The sequence below is a fragment of the Lepidochelys kempii genome, chromosome 8 (genome assembly GCF_965140285.1).
Source record: "Lepidochelys kempii isolate rLepKem1 chromosome 8, rLepKem1.hap1, whole genome shotgun sequence".
Classification (NCBI taxonomy): domain Eukaryota; kingdom Metazoa; phylum Chordata; order Testudines; family Cheloniidae; genus Lepidochelys; species Lepidochelys kempii.
The window spans coordinates 15769451-15784256 of NC_136387.1; the positions used below are offsets into that span (position 1 = coordinate 15769451).

The 14806-nt window shown below is 44.9% G+C and overlaps 1 protein-coding gene across 1 annotated transcript; it reads left to right on the forward strand.

Moving 5' to 3' along the window:
* The first annotated feature begins 10912 nt into the window (after positions 1–10912).
* Positions 10913–14361, forward strand: SOWAHA (sosondowah ankyrin repeat domain family member A). The gene is given in 3 exon segments (XM_073358152.2): positions 10913–11153; positions 11155–11374; positions 11377–14361. Coding segments are annotated over 3 exon segments (1902 nt in total). The 5' UTR covers positions 10913–10988; the 3' UTR covers positions 12894–14361.
* Positions 14362–14806: the final 445 nt, after the last annotated feature.

Consider the following 14806-nt stretch of genomic DNA (forward strand, 5'->3'; position numbering starts at 1 on the left):
GCGGGCCGGGTTGGCTCTCCCCGGGCATGCCAGGAGAGAACGTGCTCCTGCCACAGGAGGCGCGAAGGAGGTTCTGGCAACTGAGCTGTAACAGTGAAGCAAACAGGTGAGGAACCCGGAGGTGAAGGAGTCTAGTCACATCACAGAGAGGGGAAGTGCGCTAGAGTAAGACTTTCTGCGGGGGTCTCCCGTTGCATCTTGTCTTGCTAGACTGTAAATTGTTTGGAGCATGGAGAGTGGTGACTTGCGCAGGGCTAAGACTTAACAAATAATGCATTGTAATATTATCAGGTTTCAGAGTAGCAGCCCTGTTAGTCTGTATTCGCAAAAAGAAAAGGAGGACTTGTGGCACCTTAGAGACTAACCAATTTATTTGAGCATAAGCTTTCCTGAGCTACAGCTCACTTCATCGGATGCATAAAGTATTTTCCACTTTACGCATCCAATGAAGTGAGCTGTAGCTCACGAAAGCTTATGCTCAAATAAATTGGTTAGTCTATAATATTATCAGCAGGACTGGTAGTGTAATGCCGACAGACCCCGGTTGTCAGCTGCGGGATCGAACTGGGGACCTCTGGAGCTGAGTGAATGAGCCAAAAGCCAGCTGGCTCTTAGCTAAGGCTGTAAAGCAAACTCACTTAACTCTCTCTCTAATGGTCTCATTGCCACTGGATGGGACAGAACACCACACCCAGGATGTATGTGGGTTACATACTTCCCCTAGTTGAGGAAGCACATCCTGAGCTTCAGAGACTTCCCAGATGAAATCCTGGACGAGCCCCCACTTGTAATGCTGACAGACCCCGGTTGTCGGGATCAAATCTGGGGCCTCTGGACCTTAGTGCATGAGCCTCTACCACATGAGCTAAAAGCCAACTGGCTGCTAACTAAGGCTGTAGAACAAACTCATTAATCTCTCTCTTTAAGTGGCCTTGGTGCCACTAGATGGGACAGAACACCACACCCAGGAGGTGTGTGGGTTACAGCAGCACAACCTGTTATTAAGATTGCCCAGCACATCCCATTATAAGACCCTGTTTTCAGTTGCTTATAACTTTGCCAAACTTTAACCATTGAGGCTGAATTTTTTCATTCCTCATTCACTTCCCACTTGCTGCCTCAAAGGAGGCAGAGATCAGACAGTTCTCCCCCTCCCCAGCTGATGCCTAATTTTTTTAAACATTCTGTTTCATGTATTTTGTTACCTGTTTCTGTGGCATGCCTAGCATGCTTTTGGGTATTTGAGAATAAATAATTATGTACCCACAAAAGCCGACTGCTATTAGCAATGTCTTTTAAAAGAAGCTAAAACAATAATAGCTTTTTTAGTGCCTCCCATAAGAGGATCTAAAATGCTTTACGAACATTATTGAATTAAACCTCTCCACCTCCCACAGTTAAGTATGTAAATATCACCACTAGTGAAACTTTCACAGAGCTGCGCACTCAATGAACAAATTAAAACTGAGACCACTGTTGGTTCCATCGCTGTCCATCTCATGGTTATCTTGTACTCCCCCAGTCTGTTTGTTGTATGCACCTGTTACCTCTCATCTTATACTTAGATTGTATGCTCTTTGGAGAGTGACCATCTTTGTGTTATGTGTGTTTTACATGTGTTATCTGATCCCTCACTGGGGCCTATGGGTACTACCACAATATAAATAATAATAATGAAGTAGTGTTAGATTATACAGTAATGAGCCGGTTTGCTGTGGTACAATAGGTGTATAAAATCTTGTGTTAATCAATATGATCCTTTATTCGTCACATTGTTCCTAAATCATTTTGCAGGAGATCAGACAAGCATGTGACTGGAGGAATAAAACCACAGGATATGAATATCAGAGGTAGCTGAGATAACTGGAGTGAGGGGGGCAAGGGTCATTAGAAATAAGCATTCTAGTCTCTATTACAGAAACCAGGTCCTATGATGAAAGTGCTAGGATGTATTTTCCCTGCAGCAATTTGGAGGTATTTTCTAATTAGGTATCATTTGAGTGAGTTGCACTGTGGATTACATCAAAGAAGTATGATAAGCCCACTGCTCTTTGGCAGATATATTGCTTTGTCTTTCCTGAGCCCATCTCCCCTTTGTACATTCACTTCCAAGCTGTTTCCTGTGTTAATCTGCACTCTGACAGCAAGGCTGCCAAGATGTCATCTTTATGGGTTCTTTCCTGAATCTAGGGTTTATCAAACACATTTATGGCCTGATCTTGAATACCCTCAACCAGGTTCATAACTTTATGCTTGTCAGTAGTCCCACTGACTTTAACGGGACTAACTGTGGGCCTGATCCAATGTAGTCAATGGGAGTTATTCCACTGATTTCAGTAGGTGTTGGATTAAGTCCAAAATTGCTTGCATACAGGATCAGGGCCTTCATTTGTATTTTTAAATGTAAGCTGAAAAAATGTAAGCCCATGCCCTTTTTTGCTTCTTTTGTGCTGTATAAAGTAGGCCTGCTTAGTTTATTTTCTCTCCCCTCCCTGTCCCCTCTCCAAAAAAAAAAAAGTTCTGTTCTATAATTTTAGTACCTTTGAACTTACAAGGATACAAAGTATTATCTTCCCTGTGTTGCTAGAGCCTTTGAGAATTGGAGTGGAAACTTTCTCAGCCCTTGACCAATGGCATAGGCTTGCTGAGTCCTTCACCAACAAAGCTTTCCCCTCCCATTTGTTTGTATGGAGTTTGAGTTAAATAGATGTTAGAACAAACCAGCAAAAATCCCACTAAAAGTCCCCTCCTCTCGCAGATCTCAGGTTGTCATCTCCGCTTGTCTCGTTCCCACAGGTTCTCCAGTCCTCCAAGGAATCCTCAGGGAAAAACAGGGAAGTCAGGACCTGATACTTCTAATGTGCACAAAAGGCAGATTTCTTAAAAGGCAAAGAAAACCTTGCAGACCTTCTTTATTACATCATAAAGAAGCAAAAATAAATTAATTAAAAACCCGCAAACTTTTTTTTCCTTTTCTTTGCAGGTGATCTTTAAGGCTCCAATTTACCAAAGCATTTAAAGTACTTGCTTAACTTTAAGTATACGCTTAATTCCCACTGAAGCCAATGTCTGTGCTTAAAGTTAAGCACATACATAAGTGCTTTGCTGGATAGGGATGCACTTAGTAAATAAATCAAGATTCTTTCCCCCCAGTAAAAAGAAAACTGCCCCAGTGGGGCTGCTGCCACTGGGAAAACTGCCCAATGGGTCCAAGGCCCATTAAAGCCAGTGGATAGACTCTATTGACTTCAATGGGCTTTGGCTCACTCCCGAAGAGAGTAAAGATGGAGAGGCAGGCAGGGGAAAAATCCAGAGACATGGTAACTGGGTCAAGAGACCACTCTATTGTAGCTGCATCCTGTGACCTGATTGTATTTGTAGTGAAGATGGTGCCTGATTGTTGAAACATTTTCCCTTTCTGAGGTTGATGTCTCTTCTCATTTTCTTTGGCTGCACCAAAAGGGGTGTCGTTGAGAGGTGCTTAGCCCCATGATCAGCACAGGATAAATGCCTAGAGAGACAGATAGACAGCATGAGGATTTTATTTTTAACACCTTATTATTTCAGAGAACACATTGTTCCTAAGGATAGGGAGCCTGATTCTCTATTCCTGTATACAAGCTCTACAGCAGTGCAACTCTGTTAATTTCAATGGCTTTATGTTGATGCAGAACTGGTGTAACAGACAGGAGATTCAGACCCATTAGGCTTCAAGACATCTATCATTCTGCAGATTGTTCTTAAGCACTCAGGAATTAAATTTATATTATTATTGAGTTGGGTGGGCGTTCCTGCCAGGATCTCTAACTCTGGTGGAGTATTTCTGCCTACTGAACATAATGCTTACTTAGGGCTAGATTGTGGATTTGCCACAAGCCCTGAGTAAGCTTAGCTACCTCATGAACAGAACAGTGAGCCACTAGTGAGCCAAAGATTCACATTTGGGTCCCTAGTTCCTTCCTTGCCCTGGGAGAGGGGGAAGGAATCTGCACCAGCCCTTTCCTTGGTGCAGCTTTCCTCTTTGCCCCAATCAGATGTGCTGGCAGAGGCATTGAGAGTAAGAGGGACAGTTTTCTCCTCCGGCCCCCTCACATTGTGACCTAGGATGCAGGTAGCCCATGCAGGAGAGAAAAGGAGGCACTGTATGGCCTTTTACTCCCCTGTGCAGGCACATTGAGCAAGTGACTGTCCTGCCCCTAATTTCCTAGCTTTCCCATTTATGCCATACCAAAGCCACATGCAGCCCTTTTGTACACGGTCACCTATTTTTCAGGGCTGGATAAAACCCTTGATCTTCCTATGTCATCTGCACTGGCCGAGATGGGGGCTGGATTTGATTTCTTCCACATCATTCAACACAGGCCAAACAAGTAAACATTCTGTGGACCTTAAATGATTCCTTCTGCCTTTGTTTTACTGCAACATGCCTTAAACTGGAGGGCTTCACAGTCATAGCTTTAGCTTCAAGACTGCTGAGGAGCTGAGCGTCTTTGAATATCATTAGTAATCATGATAATACTTTGTGTTTATACGGCCTGATTGTTCAGCGGTGCTGAGCGCTCATAACTCCAGTTAAAGTCAGTGGGAGGTGCAGGTGCTCAGCTCCTCTGAAAATCAGGCCCATTCTTCCCTCCTCACACACCCTGAGTTGTATTTTACTCCTTGGAGCAGTCCCAGCAAATTGCCCAAGGTCTGAAAGCATGTAACCAGCATAGCGGGGAACAGAACCCAATCCCCTGACTCCTAATCATAAAGGGCCACATTCTCCCACCCTCACTGAAGCTGATGCTGTGAGTAATCCCAACCATTTCAATGGGTCGAACTCAGAACTAAGGGGCTATTTACTGTGGGAATGGGAGCGGGGGGCAGAGTCAGCCCCAAGGAGATTCATCTGTGTGGAACAGCAGGCAGTAATTATCTGGCAAATATCATGTAAATGCTGTCTACTCTTGTCCATTTAGTAATGTTCTTTTGAATTGGCCCTTGAGTTGCAGTTGAGCCTTACTCCTTCATCGGATAATGCCTTTTATCTCTAGATGTTTTCCCTCCTTCCCAGACTTTTGTTTGATTGTGTATTCATTGAAAGTTACTGCATTTCTCTCTGGAACAAAGGAAGAGCTCTTTGCCTTCACATAACTCACCCTTTGTTTCACAGGGAAATATCAACAAGGAAACTGGAAAATTGTGGCTTTGGTCATTCTTGTTGGATTTCATATAGGAGAAAAATCTACCTTTCCTCACTGAAGGTACAAATTTCATCAGTGCCCAGTGCCATACAGCCCAAAGGGAAATCCACAATATTCTCTAAAGCAGGATTCTCCTGTCCAACACTCCTTATGCTGGAAGAAGATTGGAATTTTCCCTGCCCATTCATCCTTGCATTTTTCCTTCCTCTTCTCGTCTGTATTGCAATATGATGCCTCACCTTTCTTACAGTTCAGAGCAAAGTCACGTGGCTTCTTTGTTACACAGCTTTACAGTTCCTGTGCCAAGGAGCAGGAGCACTGGACTGGCAAGGCTTCCACCTTAACCCTGAAGATTAAACAGACAGTACTGTGATTGCAGAGCCTGGATATGGATGCTGGATATTCCACTTCATTTTCCGGTGTTGCATCATTTGAATTGTTGCAACCATGCAATACTATCCTCCTTCTACTGAGGATAATGGCAAAATGCCCACAGTTAGGTGTGTTTGCTAACATGGCAATATTGATGGGTCCCTAGGGCTGCGATGTTTCACAAACACTTCCCAGTCAAATACATTAAAAGAGGGACAATCCCCTAATGTTTGTGATATAAAGTTAGAAAGCTGCAAAGTTTGGTTTAAAATATAAATAGCAGAAAATTAAAATATTTTTTTCTGTTTTCTGTACTTTTCTTTTGTCCTAGCTGGTAAACTGGAAACACCAAGATGTTGCGTTGTGCAGGAGGTCAGACGAGACTATCTTAATGGTCCCTTCTGACCTTAAAGTCTATGATTCTATGACAGTTGGCTCGAAATCATCTGAGAGGCAGCCTGCAGTGTTCCATAAATAACCAATCCAAAAATACGTACTTTTTAGGTTTTTGGCAAAAGGAAAAAGAGGGAGGCAAAATTTCCCTTAAGGCTGGAATTTTCAAAGGAGTTAAGTACCACAACACCAATACAGTTCCAGCTGATTATTCTCTGTATTAAAAGATTTTGCCGGAATATATTTATGGTGGTATTCAAAGACATCATCAATCAGCATCATTTTTGTAACTCAATCTACTTCTTAATCAGTTATGGAGAAATAAACTAAACACCATACAGATAGAAAAGCCCAGGGGACTTGTCTATAAATGGATAACCTTTACCAGGTCTGAACCACTTATCAATGAACAAGATTTTGCCATTCTACAATATTAATTAATGATGCCCAGCTCTTATATAGAGGTTTTCATCTGTAGGCCTCAGAATGCTTTGGAAAAGAGATCAGTCTCCCTTTTATAAATGGGGAAACTGAGGCACTGAGCTGTGCAGTGACTAGCCCAGGATCACCCAGCGAGCCACAAATGGACATTCTTTTTTTTAATCCAATTAAAACTGGAAGTAGCTGCATGAACCCAAAAATAGTGTAGTGAGGATTCCCCACATGACTACACAATTTCCCATCACCCCAGGATTACTAATTATTATTATTATTAAATATTTATATTATAGTAGTACCCAGAGGCCTCCAAGTGGGCTGGGGGCCCCATTATGCTTGGGGAACGTACAAATACAGAAATGAAGCAAGTCCTGCCTTGAAGAGTTTAAAGTCTAAAGACTCTAAACACACAACCAGACAAAGGCTGAGGGCTAGGGACACAACATACAAACAAATGAGCATGGGTCTGAAATGGTACAGCTTAGTTAGTCAGATATATTGTATTTTGTTTTAATTGGTGCAAGGCATAAGTACCAACCTTCTAACAGACACTCAATAAATGAGAGTTTGTGAAGGGAAACACACTTATTAACATAATGATAACCGGGGTGGGAGGGGAACGAGCATGTGTAACTGACGCTTGGTCTACACTACCGACTTATGTTGGTATTATGCATTGCTAGAGGTGTGGAAAATCCACCCTCCCCAAGCAATGTAGTAATACCAGCCTGACCTCCAGTGTACACAGGAGAGCTTCTCCTATCGACACAGCCACATACTCTGACAGGAGACACTCGCCTGTTGGCGTAGGTAGCTTCTTCATTAAGCACTACGTCAGCACTGTAAGTGTAGACAAGCCACAGCGCAGAAGAGAGTAACTTGTGGAAAGAGTTTATGGGACAGAGTAGTTAAAGTGGGGAAACCTATTCAGCGCCATCACAATGCAAGACACATTTCCGCACATTTTTCCAGTGCTTTTATTATCATCATATGGCCCTATGCTCCCCTCCACTTTGGTGGGTGAAGGGGACACCGCATCCACTGATCCCAGCTGAGGAACATGGAAAGGAGGGGTATTGCCTCTGTAGCACATTTTCCCCATCCCACAAGATTACAGGTCTCTGTGTGGAGAGAGGATGGGCTGGGATGAGACTAGAGTGCTGGTTATATGTGGAGTCCCCCTAAACTGAGTAGTAAACCTTCATAAGCTACTGCAGATGGGGTTCTGGTGGTCAGGGGACAACAACTTGCTGGGTGAGGGGAACAATGCAGAGGCAATGGGCAAAGATACAACAGCATCCATGTGGCCCTCTAGGTATCCATGGCTTTTGAGATCCAACCTGCTGTCACTTTCATGGGAGCTGTCCAGACAGCAGGCCAGCCCACAGGCGTGCTCACGCAGTCGTCAGCACCCGTGAACTGCATTGATTTTCAGAGTTCTCAGTGTAGAGGCAGCCTAAGCACAGATGCACCCTGCTTGACTTTAACCAGTGCCAACAGTGTCTCCTTGGAATGCCACCAAATTCTCCACAAATGTTTGTAAAATAAGGCAAGTGGTTCCAAAAACCCTATCGTCCTTAGTTCTTCTCCCTTAGCATATTCCTCTTGTTCATGCTCTGTGAGACAGAACATAAGAAGTGAAGGATAGGCACAAGGCGAGAGGAAAGGTTTGCAACACAAAGGATACAGAATGAATTCTTAGGCTTTCATATATCTGTATTAGATTCTAATAACCAACCTTTAAAGCAAGTCATAGCAATTAGTTTTGGATGCTTATTTATTATTAGATCTCTGCGGTAAGCCAGCCAGCATCGTGGGATTGCTATAAACAAAAAGGCATTGCTAATGCAGGGGTGGCATTAGTAAAATACCATACACAAGAGACAACACCAGCAAAGTATATGGTTACTGTGCAAACAATAGGACAGGCATGGTGAGGCAATGTTAGGCTTGAAGTAATCAATGTAGGAACATTACAGAGCTACAGGCTCTGCTAAGAATAACATGGAATTAAGTGAGAGAACATTAGTACAGTACAGCACAGCACAGACACTTTGAGGAAAAGTGCCAGCTGTTGTCAAGGGATGAAATATGTTTTCAGATGAGATTTGAAGAGATAGAGAGATAAGGTGAAGAGATACAAAAAGGATATTTCATGCAGCCAGTGGGAGTTTCAGAAGAAGGCTCTTGAACCAACAGTAATATGGGTGGAGGAAGAGAAAGGAAGACAGTGCCAGATGAGTAGAGGGATGGGGAGCAGAGAAAGATGAAGACCATGAGGAAGGCTGGACCATGAATGGTAATAATATGCAGGGCTTAGAAATGGTTTATACTACATAGTTTCCAAGTTTAAGACACTGGAAGTTAAACACATTTATTTTCCCTTTCCCATTCATTCTTGCACAGACAGTTACTTTTATCTCTCTGCCTTCCCAACATGCTGACTCCATTTATTTTATGTTCAGGCTCCTTTGTTGTTTTCCAGTCAAACTGGTGGGTCATTCAAGAATCCATTTCATGAGCTGGTTGGGAACAAAGTGATCAAAAGAAAATAAGCCTTAAGGAATGGGTGTTATTTACTCTTTTCTAACAAAAAGGCCTTTGGGCCCAATCCTGCACCCAGTGATGTCAGGGGAAAGTTGCTTGAAGTTTTCTGAACCACTTACAAAAAATTAATAATTTTAGATATTAAAAAAATGCAATTAGAAATAACAGATGTGGCAATGTATTTATAAAACTTCCTTCTGAAATACTAATGAAAGTGGGTTACGGAGATTGTTTAGCTATACAATATAGTTTAATTCATATGTTTTTTCTTATCTTGTTTGCAGAGAAGAGGGTGTATAACTCAAAAGGATCACAATTGATCAGATGTTCAAATATCATAGAATCAAATCATAGAATATCAGAGTTGGAAGAGACCTCTGGAGGTGATCTAGTCCAACCCCCTGCCCAGAGCAGGACCAATCCCCAACTAAATCATCTGAGCCAGGGCTTTGTCAAGCTTGACCTTAAAAACTTCTAAGGAAGGGGATTCCACCACCTCCCTAGGTAACGCATTCCAGTGTTTCACCACCCTCCTAGTGAAAAAGTTTTTCCTAATATCCAACCTAAATCTCCCCCACTGCAACTTGAGACCATTTCTCCTTGTCCTGTCATCTGCTATCACTGAGAATAGTCTAGATCCATCCCCTTTGGATCCACCTTTCAGGTAGTTAAAAGCAGCTATCAAATCCCCCCTCATTCTTCTCTTCCGTAGACTAAACAATCTCAGTTCCCTCAGCCTCTCCTCATAACTCATGTGTTCCAGACCCCTAATCATTTTTGTTGCCCTTCGCTGGACTCTCTCCAATTTTTCCGCATCCTTCTTGTAGTGTGGGGCCCAAAACTGGACACAGTACTCCAGATGAGGCCTCACCAATGTCGAATAGAGGGGAACGATCACATCCCTCGATCTGCTGGCAATGCCCCTACTTATACACCCCAAAATGCCATTGGCCTTCTTGGCAACAAGGGCACACTGTTGACTCATATCCAGCTTCTCGTCCACTGTCACCCCTAGGTCCTTCTCTGCAGAACTGCTGCCTAGCCATTCGGTCCCTAGTCTGTAGCGGTGCATTGGATTCTTCCGTGGAAGAATGGAAGAATGGAAGCTTCTTCTGAAATATAAACATCTGGCTTTATGAAGCAAAGTAATTATATGTAAAGCTGTGTCATTGATTTGATAATAACTTAGACAAAAATCATTATTTTAGCAAGTAGGGGCAGAAGTAAATCAATGAAACCGTTAACTCAGTCCAAGCAATCTCCACATGGCTGGAACTAATGTTCTATGAGACACAACTTTGCTCAATTACCTTCCAAAGTTAATGGAGTGAGTGAAATTGGAGTGGTGTTTACACAGATTAGACAGTGGGAATTCCAGCTGCTCAGCATCTCTCAGGACAAAGCCCTAAAAGCTCTACATTTTATCTGAACTGTTAGGTAGTTTAGCTGGTACAGGCACTGGTAAAACAATGGGTGGGACTGTATTCCTCAGGTAGCTGCATTTCCCTGGGGAATGAAGCATTTTTTTAAAAAAATACTGAAAAGTGGTTCTCTGCTGTGCCCTCCTCCCCACATGCACACACATGTGGGTAACTCAAGCAGCTGAACTGATTGCTCAGAATTTCCAAAATAGGATACATTCCCCCTTTGGGGGTTCAGGCCCTACAGGTAAAGAGGCAGCCCAAAAAGGATTCATTTTTTTCAGCGACAAGCAACCCAGAACAGAGAGTTAAAATCTAGGCCCAGCTCCTGTGCTGGTAACAGCCCACAGCTCTGCCCTTGTGGAGCCACTTGCAGAACTGGCCCCAACTGTGGGTTTTTAGGTGAGTCACTCAGGGCTTGATCCTGGAGGAGTCAATGGGAGCTGCCAGTGTTCAGTACCTACTCTATGCCTGGATTTCCCTACCTAGGAGATAGTGACAATATTTTTCGGACACTACAGGGTGTGGGACGGGAGTCACCAGGCTGAATTCGCTGCTGTCTGTCAAGCTGTTGATCCTCGGCACCGGCTGCTGATTGGCCGCAGTTAGGCGGTGCCCAAAGACGACGGTGATGGGCGCATTTAACCATACGCCGAGCAGATCCGGGGGCAGGGGCTCCCAGGGGAGTCTCCGCTCAGGATGCGGGTTTGCACAAGCCCCGCAAGGTGCCACCCACACGGTGCGACGCGCTCTGCTCATGCTGCGGCCAAACCCTTCCGCTGCCAAGCGCAGCCCTGGGGGCTGGGGGCTGGGGACCGCGCCAAGCCCTGCGGCTGGTGGCCTCTGCTGCGCGGCTTGAACAGCGGGCAGGACCCGCCCTCCCGCCGGCCGGAGCCAGCGCGCCCCGGGGCAGGCACAGGGGGCGCCGCGGGCCCTGCCTGGGAAGCCGCAGGGGTCACACTCAGGTGCGTCTCGCCTACAAATCCCAGACACCTCCGCTCGCGGTCCCTTCGCCACCCCCGGCCGGGCTCGGCTCCCACCCCAGCGGGGAGCGACTGCCGAGCGGAGCCGCGCTCCCAGCCCGGTGCGGGGCATGGCCGAGCCGGAGCCGGAGCCGGAGCCGAGCCGGGCGGCCCTGCTGGGCTTCCTGCGGGAGCATGGCGGGCAGGTGCGGAGCGCGGAGCTGCGGGGCCGCTTCAAGCCGCTGCTGGAGGCCGGCGAGCCCGGGGAGCGAGCCGCCCGCCGCGAGCGCTTCACGGCGCTGGTGAACAGCGTGGCCGTGGTGAAGGAGCTGGACGGGGTCAAGTTCGTGGTGCTGCGGAAGAAGCTCCGAGCCCAGGCTGGGGGGGAGCCGGGCGAGGGAGCGCAGCCCCCCGAGGCGCCTCCGGAGGGCGCCGGGCAGAGCGGGGCAGGCGGGCAGGGGCCGCCCCCTGCAGCCGCCGAGAGCCCGTCCCTGAAGCCTGTGTCCGAGCTGAGGGGGCTGTTCCAGAGCCAGGACGGGGAGACGCCTGGGGCCCCCCCGGGGATGCCCGGGGCCCCCAGGAGAGGGGCCCCCCAGAAGCCCTCCATGTTGCCAGTGCGCTGCCCGCAGCCGGCCGTAGGGGCTGAGGAGCTGCCAAGGCAGCAGGAGCAGCCTGGGCACAGAGCCAGGCTGCAGGTGGGGACCCTGCTGGACCTCCCTGAGCCCGCCTCTCCCAGATCCCCGCACATGAAGAGGAGGCAAGTGGATGAGGCGGGTGCCAGGTCGCCTCACCTGCGAAGGGTGTCAAAGACTCAGAAGGTGAGTGAAGAAACTGGGTGCATTGCTGCCGTTCCCCTGGAGTCTCTGGAGCATGAATGGCTGGTGAAAGCCACCGCCGGCCAGTGGTCCCAGCGGCTTCATGGCCTCTTGCTGAGCGATGCCAATCTAGCAGGGAAAAGGGACTTCATGTCTGGGTTTACAGCTCTGCACTGGGCAGCTAAGAGTGGGAACTGTGACATGGTGGGGAAGGTCATTGAGGTGGCCAAGAAAGGTGGCACTGAAATTGATGTGAATGCCAAGTCCTATGGAGGTTACACGCCCCTCCACATCGCTGCCATACATGGCCAAGAAGAAGTCATTACCACATTGGTCAAGACATACCGTGTCAAGGTTCATCTGAGAGACTACAGTGGGAAAAAGCCACACCACTACTTAAAGGAAGGGTCCTCTTACGCAGTCAGGCATCTGCTGGGTGATCCTGACCTTCACAACAGTGTTGGACATGCCTTTCCAATCAAGAAAAATCCAAAAATTGGTGCCTCCATCTTGAGCTCCACCAGCACCTTCCTTGGAGTCTTATCTGAGGACATGTCCTTCTATGATCTAAGCAGGGGTCTGAAGAAGACTTCTTCCTTAAATAAGCTCCTTAATGCATCTGCAGGCTCAAGGAAGAAGCCTAAGACTAGGGGGACTTTCCCGTCTTATTCTTCTCTTGTCGAAGCCGTGGAGGAAGAGCAGGAGGAGGAGGCCACAGTGAAACACAGACCAGTTTCTGAGCTGTTCTTCAGTCACTAGTCTCTGTCTTCTTGAAATCAAAGTAATGCAAATAATGTATAGAAGTTTTCTTGGGCCCAGATCCTCATGGATATTTAGGCTCCTAACTCCCATAGAAATGAAAGAGAGTTAGGTGCCTAAAGAGCTTTGAGGATCTAGGCCCTGGTCTTCTTTCACAGAAGCAGTCTGTGTCTTCTACCCCCCCTCCCCCCCCAAAGGTGTTTAACAGTCCACTGTGTAGGGTCTGAATTCAAAGCTCATTGAAGTCAATGGCAGTCTTTCCATTGATTTCAACAAAGCTTGATCAGGCCCACAGAAAACAAGATTCTCTTAAAAATGCCATACCTACCTATGTACTGATGCATTAATTTAATCCACAAAGACTTCCTAACTCTATGCCTAATGTCTGAAATAGTGTTAAAAAAAAAAAAAAAAAAAGCAGTGTGGACAGGTTACAAGGCTTAACATACAATCTTCTTAATGTACAAATTCCTCCAGTGAGTTTGTAATTCTTTGAGGTGGAAAGTAGGACTAGGGTAAGGGATTGTTGCACATTTTATTTACACCTTGATTTTAAGATAGATCAAACCTACTTTAAAATGGCTTTTTATCCTAAACGTTTAAATAACAAGGTACATAATAAGGAAGATGGATAATTCTGTATGACATTTACAATTAATTTGGTAACAAATAGATAGTGACAAGGAAAATCTGTTTGTTTTTAAAAGATTATTTAGTGCTCTAACTTTTTAAAAACAAACTTCTCTGCTAGAAATGCTAACTAGCAACTATTCTAATTGTTGTCTAATGTATTTTACTATGTGTAGAATACAAAACCATTTATGCAATGAGAAAAAGCAACCCTACCAATTGAAACACTAACCTGTCTACCTCAATTTAAATGCTAGATTACCATTGTTGGCTTTAGTATTTTTTTTTTAGAACTTTCTGACCACAAAACAAATGTTACCAACTAGCTATTTTGATAGTACTGTGAACTTTTAAGTGTGATGGTAATTTAACAAATGCACCTTTAAAAGAATCTAATAGACTTTTAAAATGTATGATAGTGGGACATTCAGGTGAAAAACTAACTACGGGAAATTTTCCTCAGACTATAGATTTTTATATATGGATAGCCAACTGGAAATACAAGTTTAGGTGACTATTTTTGTGTTGCTTGTCCTATAAATGTTAAGTGTTGTGTTTGAACCAATTACAATAAAGAGTTATAAAACCAAGGTTTAATTATGTTAGGTATTTCATAACAAAATGCCTGCATGACCTCTACTAAAACAATTTATATCTGAACAGTGTGAATCAATGACCTAAACCATTTTTTTCCCTTGTGTCTCTTCCTTCTGTCTGGATGTTCACACAGTTCAACATATAATTCCAAAGAGCATGTGAATTTTGTGTTTAGTGCCATGTGATATTTCCAATGAGTGTAATAAAGTTGGTTAAAGTAAAACTAACCTAAATAAAATTTCTTAATGTGTCTGGTTCTGTGTATACAATCATGCATTTTGACTTAGTTTCAAAGTTTATGGTGAACCTAAAGGGACCAGTTAGTCCCCTCTGTTAAGTCCCTTTGATGATTTGTATTTATGTAAAAAGAAAAGGAGTACTTGTGGCACCTTAGAGACTAACCAATTTATTTGAGCATGAGCTTTCGTGAGCTACAGCTCACTTCATCGGATGCATCCGATGAAGTGAGCTGTAGCTCACGAAAGCTCATGCTCAAATAAATGTGTTAGTCTCTAAGGTGCCACAAGTCCTCCTTTTCTTTTTGCGAATACAGACTAACACGGCTGTTACTCTGAAACCTGTATTTATGTAGTACTTTTTCCTCAGCAGATCTCAAGGCTCTTTGCTACAGTAGGTAGATATTATCCTATATTCTAAATGGAGGGGCAGATATTCAGGTGTAAATG